The 18,961-nt window shown below is 36.4% G+C and overlaps 1 protein-coding gene across 1 annotated transcript; it reads right to left on the bottom strand.

Moving 5' to 3' along the window:
- Positions 1-123: 123 nt before the first annotated feature.
- Positions 124-18,337, bottom strand: trpc2a (transient receptor potential cation channel subfamily C member 2a). The gene is made up of 12 exons (XM_049467440.1): positions 18,305-18,337; positions 15,772-16,458; positions 14,107-14,307; positions 11,772-11,936; positions 11,388-11,562; positions 8,365-8,565; positions 6,723-6,885; positions 5,530-5,619; positions 5,247-5,439; positions 3,679-3,852; positions 2,087-2,219; positions 124-389 (listed from the first exon to the last, which is right to left on the bottom strand). The coding sequence occupies exons 1-12, from the start codon at positions 18,335-18,337 to the stop codon at positions 124-126; spliced, it is 2,481 nt and encodes an 826-aa protein (XP_049323397.1).
- Between the last annotated feature and the right edge of the window lie 624 nt (positions 18,338-18,961).

Below are 18,961 nucleotides of genomic sequence, written 5' to 3'. Positions count from 1 at the left end.
TGTAAAGGTGTACAATGGATGCCATGCAATGAAAAGCTGCTATGTGCTTTACTTATTGCTTACTCTATTAACATTAGTGTACTATAGCAATATTATGGGCAGTTGTTTACTCCGACACTCCCATTATCTGCTTTCTTTTTTTTCCTTCTGTTCTTCACTGTGGTGGAACAGAACCTGCAGTCCAGCACCTCGGCTTCCTGAAGCCTCTTTCTTATCAAAGTTGTGGAAATGGTTCTTGGCCCTCATGATGTAGTCGTTCAGAATGGCACTGGTCTCACGCTCTGGTCTGGATGCTCCACGTCTGCAGTGGAGATTCTCATCCACCTTCATCACCTCTATGTCCAGTCTTCCCACCACTTTATTCAGTTCTGTGATTCTGTGGCCCACATCTGATTATCACACAGTCAGTACAAAAGCACATCATAATTTTTAGACAGTTTCTGTTGGTATTTTTGACCCTGTTTACACCTGGTCACTTAAATTAATTGTAATTAGTAAATGTCACGTCCTGGCCCCGTTCCATATCTGTCCTGTTCTGTCTCTGTGTTTTTCCAGCCCTCTCTGTGTTCTCCTTTTCTCTGCCCATGTCTTGAGTGTTTTTACCTGTTATTCATTTGTAGCTCCGCCCCCTTGTTTCCTTTTCCCAGGTGCTGTCCGTTTTCCTTTTGCACCTTGTGTCTGTATTCATACCCCAGCTTTTCCCGTTTCCTTTGTCGGTTCTTGTACGTTTTAGGTTGGTTCAGGTTGTGTATGTTTTCTTATGTGTTCTCAGAGTTCCTGTTTTTGGTTTACAGTTTGTTTATTTGTTTCTTTGTTGTTACTTAAATAACTTGCATTTGCTTCACAATCTTGACAGTAAATTAAGTGATAAAAAAAAGGAAATGCACATATAAAATAAAAAAACACCCACACAAAAAAATAAAAAGCAATGATATAAAGATATAATGATATATATATATTTTTAATATATATATATATTTATTTTTAATCCTCTTGTTTTTTAAGTTTGTTTGTTTTTTATTTTATTGATTTTCTTTTTTGTGTTTTTTTGGGGTGCTTTATTTTATTTTTAATCTGTCCTCTTTTTGTAAGTGTGTAATTTTTGTATGTTATTGCTTTTTTTCTGTGATTCCTTTAACATTTAATCACCCTTCTGTGTGTGAGTGTGCCTCTTTTTTATTTTCCTGCCATTTTTTATGTAGTTCAGTGCCATCGTAAGAAAGGATTAAGTAATAAAATCTGCCACATGCAAAAGCTTGCTAAATTTTATCCACACTTAAAAATGTGGAGCAATTTTTGCACAAAAAAATGACCTAGTTACGCAGTTCTTACAAGTGGTCTACAGTCAATGGAGCATCAATGTGGTTTTGAAACCGTTTTTTATTTATAAAAGAAAAATAAGATACATAATGTTGTTTTATTATTGTTTTCATTCCAAAATGGCTATATTTCTTAGTCTCAGCGGAAGGATTTCCATATAAAAAAAAATGCTACTACATTTTACAGACCATTCAAGTAGATATTACTCAATTCTTGGAGGATTTATGTAGAATTTATTTAGTAAATGTTATTTGTAACTCACTAAAGTACATTTAATAGCTGTATCTAAGTAGATTTTATGTTAATAATGTAGCACCATATTAACAAATGCATCTTCCCAATTGATTCCTGACATCATTTATTACACCCACCACTAACTCACCTTCAGTGTGTAGTCTTCCCCATGAGTGCTACCTTCCTTTCAGCTTTGTGGGCTGTAATACGCAAAGTTGCTTGTTGCACAGCAATTATTGCTGGTGTTTCAGTTGTACTGGGAGGAGTTTTGGCTGTGCTGGAAAAACGTTTCTTATTAAATAAGACTTGGAGAGAAAGATGGCTCAAATACAACTCAGACCAGATCTTGAAATGGTCTGTTTGAGTGCTTGTGAGTGATTTATATCTGTTTTAAATGCAATTTGGGCACTCGAGATGCATAAAGTGACCAGGTGACAACAGGATCTTGGTATCAGAATGTTCACACTATTTAAATTGCATTATTATTTTTTTAAATGGTATAAGAAAACAAGACATTTAACCTGAATCTTACCGTTGTTCTTGGTGTCCTCAAACTCTTGACGTGCTGCTGCGATGTAGCGCTGCACTAAAACCTTGATAACCTGCAGGCGATATGGCACTCTGCCTTCACCCTGACCTTCACTCTGGTTCAGGGTACTGCCAGACTGATCAGAGCGAAAACTCATTAACCTTAATCACTGAAATATTACTTACTGAAAATTAGCTCATAAAATACTTACCACAGATGTGACTGGAGGGTGATCAGTGCTGGTCAGAGTATTTCTTGAAAAGATATTTCTACATAGAACACAGAAAAATAGGTTGTCCTGTATGACAATTCAGATTCAGGCTTATGTGTAATGGTAATTAAAACCAGGGTAATTCCACCAAATATTGATTTCTGAACTCCTAAAACTTTTTGAAAAAAAAAAAGTTTTCTTTGCATTTTTTCTTGTTTTCTTTGCATTATTTGAGGTTATTTTAGCTATTTTAGTCATTTCTCATTTTTGCAAGTAAATGCTCTAAATGACAATATTTGTTTTTGGAATTGTGGAGAAATGTTGTCTGTAGTTCAACAATGTTCAGTTTACTCAAACATATTCCTATAAATAGCAAAATCAGAGAAACTGATTTAATAATTTTTCAGAGATGCATATATTTATATACTGTATATTTGTTTTCACAAAATGCAAAACTGCAAGTAATTTAAAAAAACAACAACTTTGATTCTGAATTATGTATGATTTACCATATGCTATATCTCACTTTCAGACCTTACTGTCAGAATTCTCCCAGTGAATTCTATACAGAGTTCTATACAGCCCTGGCAACCTATGACTGAATCTCTCTCTGTACTGTCTGCAGCTCTGTATGTTCTCTGCGTTTTTTTCCATATACCTTTCTAAATGGTGATTTGACTTAGTCCTGGCACACATTGTCTAAGAATCAAGTATGTTAATTTGTTAATTACCACAGAACAACGTGTCAGAAAAATCAGAAGCACAAATACTGGGTGGTATAAATGAGAGTATAAATAAAGTATGGAGGGTGATTGTAAGTTTTATAGTTATCCTCGAGCAGACCAGTGCTGCTGTTTGGCACTGTAATGATCAAACATTTGTTTTGTTTACCTGTGTTTAAGTCTCCCGAGACACATTTCACACCTGACGAGAAATATTTGTGCCGATTTAATCCTGCGAGATCTCATCGTAAGCTAATTATCATTCTATTCAACATCTTCAACAACTCAATGTGTATGACATTAACCAGTTTAAAATATGCCAGATTGGTTTCTCTTAACTCATAGCCTTATTTCTGACTGTTATAAAAACAGTTTTTAATATTTTGTAGCTTTTAAGTTCACCACCACTCCAAAAAAAACTTCTAATAACCTCCACACATCTTTCTTTAGGATGTCAACTGGACAGTTTACACTTTCCCATTGAGTATCTTTTATCTGGAACCGCCTACCACTTTGCCTAAAAAAAACTTTTATAATGAGTCCACTCATAATTTCCTTTGTAGCCAAGACATTATTTTGACTCCACTGTTAAGGTCACATTATGTTGTGAAGCATGCATGTGCAATGTTTAAAATGCACACATACATTTTTGAATATTAAGCAAGTTTAAGTGAGCTCAAAGTATTTTGCACTCCTGAATTTGCATACCTTATTCCATAGAATAATGCCTTGGGGGAAGGAATGATATTGAAAGGAACAGGCATGGTGAGGCCCTCTCTGAAAAAGCTGAGGTAGAGCTTGGAACGCGCAAACTTCCATTCAACGTCGGCATCATTCTGATAAAAAAAAAAAACAGAAAGATACTTTTTTTTCCTTTTAAATCTTTTTAAATCGATTTTAAATCGAATTGTGGGAATCTTAAGTATAGAACATATTCTGGTTTGTTTTAAAAAATCATTAAAAGAAAGAAAACACATTGAATGAGAAAAGCTGTGTCCAGACTATATAATGTATTTTAGGTACTGTATTTTTCACACTATGGTGCACTTAAAATCCTTTAATTTTCTCAAAAATTGACAGTGTGCCTTATAATCCAGTGTGCCTTGAATTCTACCAGTCAGGTAGTAAAAAGCAGTAAATCCACTCCACTGAAGTGCAGTGGTATACAGCAGCACTGAGGCTGGAGGAGTACTAGCATTAGCTGCTTACCATAGCGCTAGCTCTTTCGCTGTTCAGATGTGAGTTTTATCAGTCTGTAGCTTGCTAGTAACCCCAGCTAGCACTGCTGGGGCAGCATTAGCATTAATTAGCTGATAGCGCCCTGGGTTATCGCAACCCTCATGATTCCTTAGTGTAGCCCTTTCGGGCGGCATTTACTAGTGCTAAGAACTGCTAACTGTGGCTAGTGCTGCTGCTAACCGTGGCTAGCACTGCTGCTAATTAAGCTGTTGAAAATATTGGAAAGCTAAGCTTACTGTAAGTGAATGGAAGCACTTTACTCACCCAAATAAACAGTTTTCAGGAGAGAAATCTGTGTAGATTAACATCCAGCGCTTGTTTAAGTTTGAAAGAAAATGCTTTTTTTAAGGATTACAGTTTTGTTTACTTAGGCACCCTCAGTGGTAAGACCCATTCCTTACTATTGTTGGTTAAAGTGCACCTTAAAATTCGGTGCACCTTTTGTATAAAAATAGACCAGAAAATAGTTAATTGATAGTGCGCCTTATACAGGGTTCATACACTTTTTAACCAATAAATTTCCATTCTTTTTTTCATGACTTTTCCATGCCTTCAAGGCAAATTTTCATGACCATAGGATTTTTAAAACATGGACAAAAAAAAGTGCAAACATAGACAAAAAACCCAAACATCAACTAAAACTACAATCGAAATTGATTATAGTAGGCATAAATTGAATCTGAAAATGTGTGTCAGATCCTGAGAGCTCCCTTGTGTAGGGCTAAATTACTGAATTACTGAACTCTGAGCTGATATATTTATAGCTCAAAACAGATTTTCTCCATCAAAAAAAACGGAAACACAGAGATTTGTCGACCAAATTTCCATGACATTTTTTAAAAACTTTCCAGACCTGGAAATAGCCATTTTCAAATTCCATGACTTTTCCAGGTTTTTAATGGCCGTACGAACCTTGCTTATAATACGGTGCACCTTACAGTCCGAAAAATACGGTATCCCTTTACCCATCAGAAGATCTCAGGCAGCTCACCTCAATCTTTTGAAATGAATTGGTTATCATGGCGATGAGCATGTTGAGCAGCACAATGACGATGATCAGAGTGAAAATCCCGTAAAGAACTCTGCCCACAAACTCCGCCATAACGTGGTCTGGCATGTCCACTTTTTCCTGATTGAACACTCCAAACATAGTCCAGAAGAGAAAGTTAAAGGTCTCATTAAGCCTGCAATGAAGAAAGCAATGGAAGATGATTCGCTTTTGGAGCATGTCTGTGTTTAACATGCTGAGAAAATATTAGGCCAAGTTCCAGTACCTGCCAAGTGGAGAGCTGACATATGGAGCGTATATGTTGTGCATCCCACACAGGAAAGCAGTGCCGATGATCATCAGGATAAAAACAAATCTGAAAGAAAAAAAGACTAAAATCAATCTAATAAATGCTTAAAAGTTCACCACGACCTGTCACAATATCTATTTTAGTTTAATTTAGTTTTAGTTTAATGATATTGTTGTCATCTTAACACCATTTTATCATTTATCATTAAGTTTTGTCTAAGTAAACAATTCTTAAAAAAAAAAAAAAAAAAAAGAATCAAAAGAGTCAAAAAGCATTGAATGTAAATCTATTTGGGTAAATAATTTACTTTTTTATTTACAGTAAGCTTAGATTTTCAATATTTTAGCATGGTTATCAGCAGCGCTAACTAATGCCGCCTGAAAGTGCTACACTAAGGGACCCTGAATGTTCTGGTAAGCCAGGGCATTATCAGTTAGTGGTTCATCCCTTGTAGCTTGTGTTAACACAGTAAACTCAGACTACAGTCTAATATACTCACCTCTAAACGGCGAAAGATGTGGTTAGCAGCTAATGCTAACACTGCTCCAGCCTCTATGCTGGGGAAATTTCACTGAAACTCCCTTATAACACTGTACTTCAGCGGAGTGGCTTTACTGCTCCTTACAACCTGACTGCTAAAATTCATACATAAGGTGCACAGGGTTAAAAGGCATACTGACGATTTTTGGGAAAATTAAATGATTTTAAATGAGCCTCATAGTGCAATATCGAGGTCAACAAAAAGGTTGAGGTTTTGTCCATATATTGTACGATAAATCATTCATGTAATTATCATGACAGGCCTAGTTCACTATATGTCCAAAAGCTTGTAGACATGCTTATTTGACATTTATTCTGCAGAATATTAGTACTGTATGTCATAGCTCTTATTTTGTTCCGGGAGGCTTCATATTAAATGGTGCAACATTGAGGATTTGATTGCATTCAGTCATTAGAAAACTTTGAAAAGACTTTAGACGTTTTGACCTAAGGCAACTTGTCTTTTTATTGGATGGCACTCAATCTCATAAAGTAGTTCTACCGCTCCACAGCTCAATGCTGGGTAATTAAGCAGTGATTACAGTAGCTGTATTCACAAATGGAAGTGATGTTAAGACACTTTTTGGACATATGTATGTTTTTAAACACATGCTTTGTGATTGACATACCTCATCATATCATCGATCATTTTACCAATGGATATCTGTAGGGTTCCCAGGAATTCGTGAGCTGGTAGGATGTAGGCCAGACGTGTGAAGCTCAGCATGCTGGTCACAGCAAATAGCATTTCAGCAATCAGCTGAGGGTCTTCTTGTCTCCAGTTTTCTCGTGCTGATTATAGCAAACAGATAATATTCCATAAAATACACACAAAATAATACAATCTATATTAATGACTTGAACCCCAGGCTTATTTTGTATTTAGTAACTACAAATTCAGTAGTTCAACATCTCCCAAACAGAGATTAAGCCTAGTCTTGGACTGCACAACATTTTAAATGAACATTCCTATTGAAAACAAAATTTGGTTTATGAATAGGCCTAATCCCAGTTTAAAAAAAATCACAGCTAAATGGTTGCTAATAAGTAATTGCTATGTGATTTTTTACTATAAATGATTCAGTGACTGATCTAAATGATTTAGATATGTTTCATTATCTACTAAAAGTAGTTCAGAATCTGCTGATAAAGGATTTACTTTAAATTATATTTAAATATATTACTATGAATTACTAGAAAATATTTAAAAACTGAGACAAACGGTTCAGCAGTGACTCAACATCTACTTAAAATTATTTAGCAATGGTTGTCTTTGCTATAAATATCTCATTATTGATTATTCATGATTCAGTTACTGATACATTATTGAGTGACTGCTATAAATGTTTCAGTCACTGATATAAATTATTCTGCCAGGATTCAATATCTACTAAAGTTGGTTTAGCAACTGTGATAATTAATTAATTCATATTAATTAATTAACTACTATGAACAATTTTGTACCTGGTATAAATGAGTTAGTAATGATTCAACATCTACTTTAAATTATGTAGTATCTACTACAAAAACGGATGTCATTGCTATAAATGATTAAGTATCAATTATAAATTACTGAGTGACTGCTATAAATGGTTTAGTATTATTTTTTTTTGCTAGGATTCAACATCTACTAAAATTGGTTTAGCAACTGCAATAATGGTTTAATTAATTGATATAAATGATTCACTTATGATTCAACATCTACCCTAACATGTTGAGGCACAGCATGTGTCAAAATGACACAGCTTTTTTTTTAGTTTTACATTTTCTATCTTTGCAATAAATTAATTTAATGTTTCAGTATTCAAGGTATTTCTCAATGGACTTGCTGTCTTATTTTTATTATAACGTGGAATGAATTCGAGTCATTTTTCCATATGTTACGTATCAAAGGGTTAAATAGACCAGTGATTACTAAAGATGATTCAGTATCTACTACAAGAGATTAAGTGACTTGATCATTAAATGATTTATTAAACTGATATAAATGCTTTTGTTAAAGATTCTGAATCAACTACAATGGTTCACTTTCTACAGTGAATGTTTCAGTAATTAATATAAATACGGCATTTAAAGTCTTAAACCAATTTAATAAGCTAATTAAAAAGTTAGTTAAACACATGATTTTGTTTATGGAATGATTTGATATTCAATTGCTGAGAAGGTGTAGTTAACTGTTTACAAACAGCATTTATTATATGTTTTATAAAAAAAATGTGTGTATAGCTGCTGTAAACAATCTGTGGTCCTGAGGAGGTGTTGAGGAGTCACCTGTGTTTGTGAAGTAGTCACACAGGTCTTCAGCGCTGGGATCTTGGCACAGGAAATGGCCTTTTAGCACAATTAAAATGCGCAGTGTGAAGGAGGCCAGGTACATGCTGAGCACCAGCATATCCAGAATGTTCCACCAGTCCAGTAAGTAGGTTTTCAGTCCCTCAATCCACACCTCCTTACACTCAAACCAGAAGAAACCTGGAGGGGCATAAAATGAACCTGATCAGGTGGTCTGAGAGTATTAAGGCAATTTTAAAACCGCATGTGACGTATTCTTCTGATACTGGGCCACAGTCAGACAATACAGTGGTATCACTGATTAGGGCTGGGCGATATATCAAGATTTAAAAAAATATCGAGATATTTTTATATGCGATATAAGATGAGTAAATATTGTTTATATTGATATAGACTACGCCGCGTTACAGTGAGCCCTGTTAGTTCTCCCGCTGTCTCTTTGTACAGCTTCACCTAGCCCCGCCTCCCTCCCTCCCTCACTAAACACACTACCCCTCTTTAGAGCTTAGATCGGGCTCAAAAAATCGGACCCGACCCAGCCCAAGCCTGTGCACGTTCTGCCCGACCCAACCTGAACCATGAACTGTCATTATGAGCCCGAGACCGACCCGATCCGCCCCATAAACTGTCTGTTTTCGGGCTGATTGAATGAGCGAAACCAGAATTATGTTAATTAACACTGTAACATAAAAGCATAGAACTATTATTTAATTAAAATGATTTTTAAGAACAGCTACACACAGTGCTGCAAGTCAAACGCTGAAGTGTTCACGTGCGCCCAGAGCTACGTGATTACATTTTTCATTTTTATTATAGTTTAATTTTATGTTGTTTTTATTTTTTCTCCTACAGTTCAGTAAGTTTTAATTTGTTTTTAGGGTGGGCTTGCTAGTTTTTGTTAGTTTTCACACATCTCATCAGAGAGATCAATCTAAGAAACGAGAAAGAAAGAGAGAGAGAGAGAGAAAGAGAGTGAGAGTGATTTCTGGTATGAGCTACTCACAGGTAAAAGTTCTCACACACTGTATTCCCTGTTTCTCTTTCATCTGCCTCATGTTCAAATTGTAATCCCATACATAATTCTGAAGTTTCTCAGTGTTTTCTGTCGTATTTTGCGGCTAGCGCGAGCGCTTTAAGCGAGAACAAATGCCACGGACCACAAGTTCATTTCGACAGGGTTTATTTTGAACTTTATAGCCGTTGGATGAGGTTTTGCAGTGCAGGAAACTCAAATACCAATCGTCTGCGTTCTAAATAAAGTGTGGCGCGCACAGAGGAGAGATACGAAGCTCATTCAGACGCTGTTCCCTATAAAAACACACAGTGACGGAAGAACCCGACTTTTCAGCGAAAAAACGTCTCATGTTCTGAAGCATCACCACTGAACTAACTAACACTAATCTTTAGAGCAGCCACACCCACTCTAACCTGAACTGACCAATCAGCTCCTTCACATGTGTATGAAAATAGACCTGACACTGTTTCAGCCCACATTTACAGAACACTCAAACTGCACTTTTTATTTACTTTTTCTTTAAGCACTTTAGATGCTCTTTTTTCCAAAAACACAATGTAATTCTTAATACATCCCTTGTTTTTAGGCTACTTGAAGTGGAAAAAATATTTAATTTGAGGAATTGTTTCATATATATATATATATATATATATATATATATGTGTTTATAATTAGTATAGTTTGAAAATAACTTTCAGTTGTTGATTATATAAAATGCTTCTAAAACTGCTAGGCTACTCTAATATAAAGGATACAGCACTGAATTATAAAAGTACCAATATAAAATTTGGAACATGTAGCTTTGTCTCAAAAGTATCTTTTTGATATTACCTTATGAGATGAAAAAAATATTGAGATATATATCATATATCGCAATTCAGAAAAAAAATTAAGATATAGTTTTTGATCCATATTGTCCTGCCCTAACACTGATACACTATGCACAATGTGGCTCACCATCATGACCATTTAACCTCCTGAGACCCTGTGTCCTCTCATATGGGCATACTACATTTCTGCTTCTCTGGACCACGATACTTAAAAGTTTTAAAACGTTGACCCTTACATGACCTTATATGGAAAAGACACAGTTAATTGAAAACAATATTGTGGGAATCCCAGTCAAACGTTTCTAGAGCCATTTCAGACAGAAACATGATCTGGGTAAGAATTCTTGAATCTATAGTTTATTTATGCATAATAGACTCTATAGCTTTATATGACATGATTTTTTTTGTAACATGAAGCTACAATAACAAAAACAAACTACTGTCCCATACTTCCAGACCTAAACCCTACTGAGCATCTGTGGGGCATCCTCAGATAAAAGGTGGAGTAGTGCAAGATCTCTAATATTCACCAGCTCTGTGATGTCACCATAAAGAAGTGGAAGCAACCTGTGAAGCCCTAGTGAACTCCGTGCTCAATTTAGTTAAGGCAGTGATGGACAATATTGACACTTTGGGCACAATTTAGCCAATTAGTGGTGTACTTAATTTTGTTGCCCGTGTTTTAGACATGAATGGATGTGTGTTTACACTGTTATACAAGCTATACACTGACTACATAACATTGTACAAAAGTGTCATATCTTCAGCGTAGTTTCATGAAAAGGTAATATAAATATATAAAGGTAAAAATAAAATATTTTTTTTAATGTGAGTGGTGTACTCACTTTTGTGAGATTTTGTATTATTAGTATGTGTTTAAACATGCATCAGGTTTGCCATTAAACCCTTTTATTTAGAATGTGTTTGTGACAGTGTGATTTATGTATTGCTAATAAGTAATAATAAAGGAAAATAGCGGAAATGTCATAACATGGGCAATAAGTAAAACATGGCAGTAATCCTATTTGATGAAAGAATGAGCAAACTTGATTCTACCTCATTATTCTTCATAACATATGATAACATATAGGTAAATATGATGATCTGCATTATTAATCTGGTCTTTAATATCTTAGAGTAGGTCTCAGGCATCTCACCAACAACCCAGATCATGTGAAGAGAGTTGTGGAGAAGGTTTTGTGAGCGGGAAGCAATGTCATCTCGCCAGATTTCCATGAAGATTGACTCCGTTAGCAGGATAATCAGGAACCACAGGTAGGAAGCAGAGTGCAGCAAAAACTTGATCACTGGAATCTTCAGAGTCCTGCCGATCTGAAAGATGAAAGGTAACAATACAGTATTAAACTCAATCAGTCAATCCAAAAGAAGTTTAAGAACTTTGAAATATCCTCAAGTGACCATCAACAACGTATGGTGAAACTGGCACTAATCAGGACGGCCAATTATGCTTCCAAAGTTCCAAAGTAGAAAGCCGTAATTGGCTTCCAGCGATAATGAGATTCACCATTATCTAATCTCACCTTGGATTTTGGAGCAATCCAGTAGATGAAGCACAGCAATGGCATGCTCACAAAGATCCCCAGAGACACCAGCAGTTTCCACGATGTGTTGCTGCCCCTCCAGCCTGAGAGACTGCCACACCAAATGGAGGACAGCACTTGCTGGCAGATGGGATGAGTCACAAACTAGAGGCGTGAAAGAAACAGAGTTAAACACTGATTCTGGCTGTCAGTCAAGCTATTTGCGGGCTGGCACTGATAGCGTTAAAGCTGGGGCAGAGATCATATACTGTAATCCTGTGTGTGTTTTCTCTGAGGCACTGGAAGTGTTGCTGAATCATGGGCAAGTTGTGAAGAGAGGTGGATTCTGAGAGATGATGGACAGCGACAGTCACTTTCTCTCAATTGGGTCTGTCTTAGCATTGCTTTAGCATTTACACTGGATTAGCTAGACTAGATCTACTCACTTTCTAGACCAAAAGAATGAATCAGTAGTGGTCAATAAGCAGTTAAAAGCACTTAATTCAAGCTATTTAATTATATTATAGATATTATATTGTTTTACTTCTACACAAGTACACAGGAGTTGGGTTCAATTCTGAAGGCAGCTACCCAACTGGGCAGGGTTTTCAGACAACATGGTCCTGTTCCTGAGAAAAAGACTGCCCCACTCTGAAGGCAGCATATGATGCCAACATAGGCAGCATCCTTTTTATTTTCCACTAATTCTTAAAGCTCACCTTCCGCGAAAATCCAATTTTTCTTGTTTTTTGTGGAATACAGTAGGTCTCTCCGAGTTGAATGTGTACACCTGCACATTAAACTGTTTTGCAGCCCCCATTGTCTGCAGGAGCTAAGCAAAGAAATCCCCCCTCCCCCCCTCCGAAAAACGGGTGAATTTTGAATGATCTTTCTGCCTACGTAGGCAGAAACTCACAGACCAGCCCACCTTGGCTCGAGAAACTCCCAGAGGCGGAGCTGAAGCGACACAACATCACCGCTCATCAGTTAGGAGGTGGGAGGCAGTGAGCGGCAGAGCGGTGGAGGGGCGTCGCAGTGCTCCTAGCCAATCAGAGGAGAGATATTTGCATTCTGTTTGCATGTATGAATATTCATGAGCAAAGCTGGAATCCGGTCATTTTGGACACACCCCTAAAACAGTCCATTAAAAAAGAGCTATACAGAGACACCTGAGCACTTTTTTTTTTTACAAAAACGGCTCACATGTTATTCATTCATACTAGAGACCACAACTAGACATTTTAAAATGAAAGAAAAAACGACGGAAGGTGAGCTTTAAGGCATAGGGACATGTGTCCTTTTTGGTGAAGGCAATTCCATGATGCATTTCACCAGCTTGGTTTTCCAACACTGAGATTTAAAACATAGCAAACAAAGTCGGCACTGTGATGGAGTTTCTGTAAAAATGTCTTTTGTATTTTGAATTAATGTGTTAATTATTACATTGTGTAAAATTGTTACATTTGACACTGTTTTAAATAGTTTTACATTTTAGTTTTTGCCTGCTCTTTAAGTAAGACCTGACTGGCTGAAGCTACCGTTAGCTTAGCGATTTTGCCGATTCACCGGGGAAGCTAAAAGCGCTAGTGGGATTTCTGTGTGCCAAACACAGCTGCCGCACTAAGTTAACCCCCGCTAGCATGCTAAGATCAACCCCACTGGGTTCGCATGGTTGCAGTGTCAGGGGGTCGTACAGTGTAAAAGATTTAACTGTTAGCCAGAATAACTGTAGATTAAACTGTAACACATTAAAGTGACTTAATATGTAAATTGTTTAATTCTTAGAGGGAATAACTGTAGATTAACTTAGAATTCAGCGATAGTAAAATAGTTTATGGAATTATGATTGTGTTTCCCATGCTGTTACTAATACAGATTATTTTGTCCCCAGGGATGAACACCGGGTGATTACCGGGGCGGGGAAGAGGCTCTTATTACGGGGGAGAAGAACTCTGCTCAGAGCAGCTGGAGGAGTTAGCTCTTTTTATGAACGGTTTTCTTTAAATTTAATAAAGTTTTCTCTTTTAACAATAATCCTTTTTTTGTTGTCTTTTTTTGTCACTATGCCTATTGTAGTATCACATCTGAACTAGTGAGAAAATAAAATGTCACACTTCTATTTGCAAATAAATAAGACAAATTCATGAAGCACGTTTAATTTTTGTTTTAGGCACTAAAATGTCAAAGTAGATCAGCTGACTGTGTATGAATGTACTATTGTGTGAAACTTATGACACGTTTTACACAACATTACACTTTGATCCTGTATCTAAACACAACGCGCTTCGTTTCCAGGTCTATTATTTGCACATCACCCACTCAGGTCAGAGGTTACCTGTTTTTGGTTGTAGGTTATAGCCAGACGGATAAGTGCCAGGTTGGGTATACCCTCCTCAAACGTCTGCTCATCTAGCTCCTCATCACTGACATCTTCACCATAGTTCAGCAGAGTGGAGACCTCGCTCTGGTTCCGGCACATTCCCAGCAGCTCCACAGCGTACTCCTGACACACCTGCTCCAGAGCCAGGTACTGCGGCTGAAGAGAGAACAAGGACCGGACATTAGATTGTCTCTGTTTACCCTTTAAAGCTAAGCTAACATATATGTCAAATTTGGTACATATCGTTGCTGTCCAATGAAAAACAAGTATCTCCATTTTGGTCATTTTTTAATTTACTACATAATTTGAACCGACAAAGTCCCTTACACTGTGCCACAATTTCTTGATGAACTGACCAATAGAAATACTTAAAAATGACCTGAAATAAACTCCTTTTATATTGACTTCCATTGAAAGTTTAGAAGGTCTTTCTCTTTTCTGTAGTGGCTGTTCTGAGATACTTGTAATTCATTGGACAGCAACGATACCCTGGTAAAAAAAAAAAAAAAAAAAAAAAAAAAAAAAAAAAAAATATATATATATATATATATATATATATATATATATATATATATACTTTACTGTACTTAAAACATATTGAGAAAAGTTTGCTGTAAATATATTAACAGATTTATGTACTTACCTAAAATATATTAAAAGTCCATTAATATTATGCTTTTATTAAATGTTTGAAAGTAAGCTTTGATCATACTTTTTAAAAAGTACAATACAGAGTATTTTTAAAAAAATACACTACTATGAAATACACTTTTAGTTTAATGTGATTCAATATACTTCTAAAATACTAATTTCCAAATATACTTTTGTACATTTTTAGCAAAGTGTGTTTAAAACAGCTATTGTAGTAATTCAATTAACATGCAATGTATTATGTAGCTTTTTAGAAAGTAAATTAAACTACTACTACTAATTAAAAATAAATAAATACATTCGTACCAGTAAAATTTGTAGTATAGTATATTAAAATATATTTTTATAACTATCGAAATGAATACTAGAAGTGTGCTACTTAAAAAAGACAGGAACAAGATACATTCTTAATATTCTCAGTGTGTAACAGTAATACAGTTTTAATACTCATTATATGTTATTTTACTGTAAGCATATTTAAAATATGGGGTTACATACATAAAGTAGTATGTTGTAATGTTCAGTGTACTTAAAATAGTTCAAATTTAGTACTGTTAAGTACCCTTAGCACAATTTAAGTAGGACTAAAAGTGTACTATTTTTATACAATCAAAGTAAAATAAGTACAAAAAAGTTATTCCTTTTTACCACTCTTTAAATATACTGATTAATAATGTGGCTACAAATACACTTTAGTGCACTATAGCATAATAATGCTCCCATACATTTTTTGGGACAAAAAGAGGAGTTACTTGACTTCACTAAATAAAAATAAAAGTGCTTGTCACTGAATGTAGAGGCAGTAGAGACAGTTACTCCAACAAAATCAGTATAACCTCTTTTGATACTTTTGATTTTGGAAGTACCAGTAAATGAGTAGATATCCCAAAACTTTGGCCCATATTTTGCATGTGTACGTTGTATTCAGCTGTAATAGACTCTGAATAATAACATGTATTTTACACTCACTTTAAATTCCGGCTCCTTCTTGGACAGCTTGCGCATCTCGGAGCTCAGGTGGAAGGCACTGAGGATGGCATCCTCGGAGGTGATTGACAGGTATGCGCGGCTGGCGATGCCTCGGTACGTGTTGATGCGAGAGAGTGAGAACTTGAGCAGGTCGTACTGCCGAGCGTTCCTGCATTCCAAACAGCTGCAGGAGATGGCGTGAGGTGGGGAGATGATGTGGCCTCTCTGAGTGAGCATGGTCACGATCTCGTACAAATCTTCCTGACAGGCCAGCGTGAGAGGGGTCACTCCAGGGGCAAACTGCGAGGCGTCGATGGAGCGGTCAAAGATGGCGGTGGAGAAGGAGCGTACGTCTATTTTATTACCTTTCTCCTGGTCCAGGCGGTCCAGAAGAAGCTTGACCACCCTTGGTTGATTAGTATCCACCGCCACCAGCAGGGCTTCGTGGATCTGCCGGAAATCGAACTTGATGCCCCTCAGAAGCGCAGCCATGGTCTCCTCGCTGCCCATTCTGATGGAGAGGTTCAGAGCCTCCCTCCACTGGCGTTCCTCAGAATCCACCAGCTGGTGAATAAAGCCCTCCTCTGCACAGAGCAGGCTTTTCACCATCACCATGTTGCTCTCCTGGATGGCTATGATCAGCTCAGGAGGAAAGTGGATCTTCCTGTTGATGATCTCTCCCCACTGCTATTTTAACCAGGAATAAAGATATAACTTATCACACTTAGCACACTTATCATATATTATTAGATTTCATTGCTGTCACACAAAAACATATGACGTCTTCAAAATGCCAATTTTACGGGAAAGGGGAAAAAAGTAAAAAGTTTGGACACACTCCTTCTCATGTAACATTTTTTTATTATTAATATTCTCTACATTATATATTAATATTGATGACATGAACACTACAAGGGAATGCATGTGTCAATTATAAGTAAACAAAAAAAAGTAGGGCTGTCAACGTTTAAGTGTTAACGCAGGCTGTTAATTTGTATTTTTTTTAATGCAAGTTAATAAAAGGGAACCAAGTTTGACCCCTAACTCCGCAGTAATCTGCCCCGCCCCTACCTGAAGGATGGACGTTGCACTCTTACGGTGTCCAGCAGTAACAGTCCGGTTCAGACTTCCAGCTCAGACCCGGTCAGAGATCTCTCTCTCTTTCTCTCTCTCTCTCTCCTTTTCTGTTTCTCTCTCTCTCACACTTACACCACACACACACACACACACACTAGGGGTGTCACGATTCTCTAAATCCTCGATTCGATTTTATTTCCGATTTTAGGGTCACGATTCGATTTGATTCTCTATTTTCTTTTTTCTTTTTCTTTTTTTGCAGAGAGGAATATGTCAGTTTTAGTCTATGGTCAGTCATTGGTTTGATTCATCAAATTTACAATATCTTATTTCAAAAGGTGGGCTTGATATATAGTGATGCAACGTGGTACAAGTGATCTGTAATACACCACATTACTAATGGTTAAATTTAAATAATTTAATTAAGATATGTATGTAATGCCATCTAGTGGCTTTTTTGGTAGCAGCAGTGTGCACTATTAAAACAGCAATGTGCAACATAACAAAATAAATGATAGAAAAATACAGGAACAGTCATGTACAAAATAATAGAACAATTAGAGCCTTAACAAACTGAACTATATCCTACTATAACTGTTAAACATGAAAAATAAGACTCGGTCTCTGAGAATGACAAGTTTTTTCTTTAACAAAGATATATTATTAACTTTATCTGAGATAGAAGATGCTCCTTAAAGTCAAAACTATTAACATATTTGAGGCTAGACAAAACAACTGTTATTTTTATATTTTCAAGTTTTTCTTTAAGAAGATGAGAATGTCCACATTCTCTGGAGAAAGGGCTGCATTTACAATGTCCGCGGCATGTGCTGCGCTATTTGGGTAGCATGCTGTGCCATTTGCGTAGTGCGCACGCATGCTTGTGTAGTTTACAGGGAGGGATCGTCAATCATCTTTTTGACTTCGATGCTCGAGACCATGGCATAATTTCGATCGATTTCGATAAAATATCGAAATCCTGACACCCCTAACACACACACACATAAACACACACACACACACACACACACACACACACAGACCTGTGCTTTCCTGCTCCTCATTCCTTACATTTTTATCCTCTGAATTCTGAATTTTATATTCTGAATTAAGTTTGAATTCAGAAATCCTCAGAACCAATTTTACAATCCAATATATCATGCATTTTTTTTAATCCAGCACCCTACATATCTCCACTATATATATATATATATATATATATATATATATATATATATATATATAATTTCTTACATTCATTCTTTTATTGATTCTTTAAGTGATAAATATATTTAATACTTTAGATTCCTCAAAGTATCACCTTTTGCTTTGGTGTCAACTTTGCCGACTCTTGGTATTATTCTCTTAGTCAGCTTCATGAAGTAGAATCTGGAATGGTTCTCCAACTGTGAAAAAAGGAGTTCTAGAGGTGCTAAGCTCTTGTTCTCTCATTTACCTTCACTCTGCTCTCCAACTCGTCCAAAACCATCTGGGTTGAGTTTTTATGCATAACTAAACCAAACATCTTCTTTTAAAGTCAATATTTTCTTTTAAAGTCAAACGAGTGCTGGATGTTAATGTACACAGATTTCAAAATCTACACAGCCTCGGTTAGCAGTGCTAGCTAGCCGCAGTTAGCAGCGCTACCTAGCCATGGTTTGCTACGCTAGCCAGCATTGGTTAACAGCGATTCCCAGCCCCAGTTAGCTGCGCTACCCAGCTGCTCCTTTACACTCAGTAATTAATTGGAGTAGCTTTACTATTTCTTACAACCAAACTGGTAATATTCACACATAAGGCGCAGTGGATTAAAAGGCAAAATCCAAATAAAAATACTGCCATTTAGAGCATTTATTTGCAGAAAATGAGAAATGGCTGAATTAACAAAAAAGATGCAGAGCTTTCAGACCTCAAATAATGCAAAAAAATAAAACATATTCATAAAGTTTTAAAGGTTCAGAAATCAATATTTGGTGAAATAAGCCTGGTTTTTAATCACAGTTTTCATGCATCTTGGCATGTTCCCCTCCACCAGTCTTACACACTGCTTTTGGATAACTTTATGCTACTCCTGGTGCAAACATTCAAGCGGTTCAGCTTGGTTTGATGGCTT

Source organism: Astyanax mexicanus, chromosome 18 (assembly GCF_023375975.1).
Source record: "Astyanax mexicanus isolate ESR-SI-001 chromosome 18, AstMex3_surface, whole genome shotgun sequence".
NCBI lineage: Eukaryota > Metazoa > Chordata > Actinopteri > Characiformes > Acestrorhamphidae > Astyanax > Astyanax mexicanus.
This window is presented reverse-complemented; position numbering and strand designations above follow the sequence as displayed.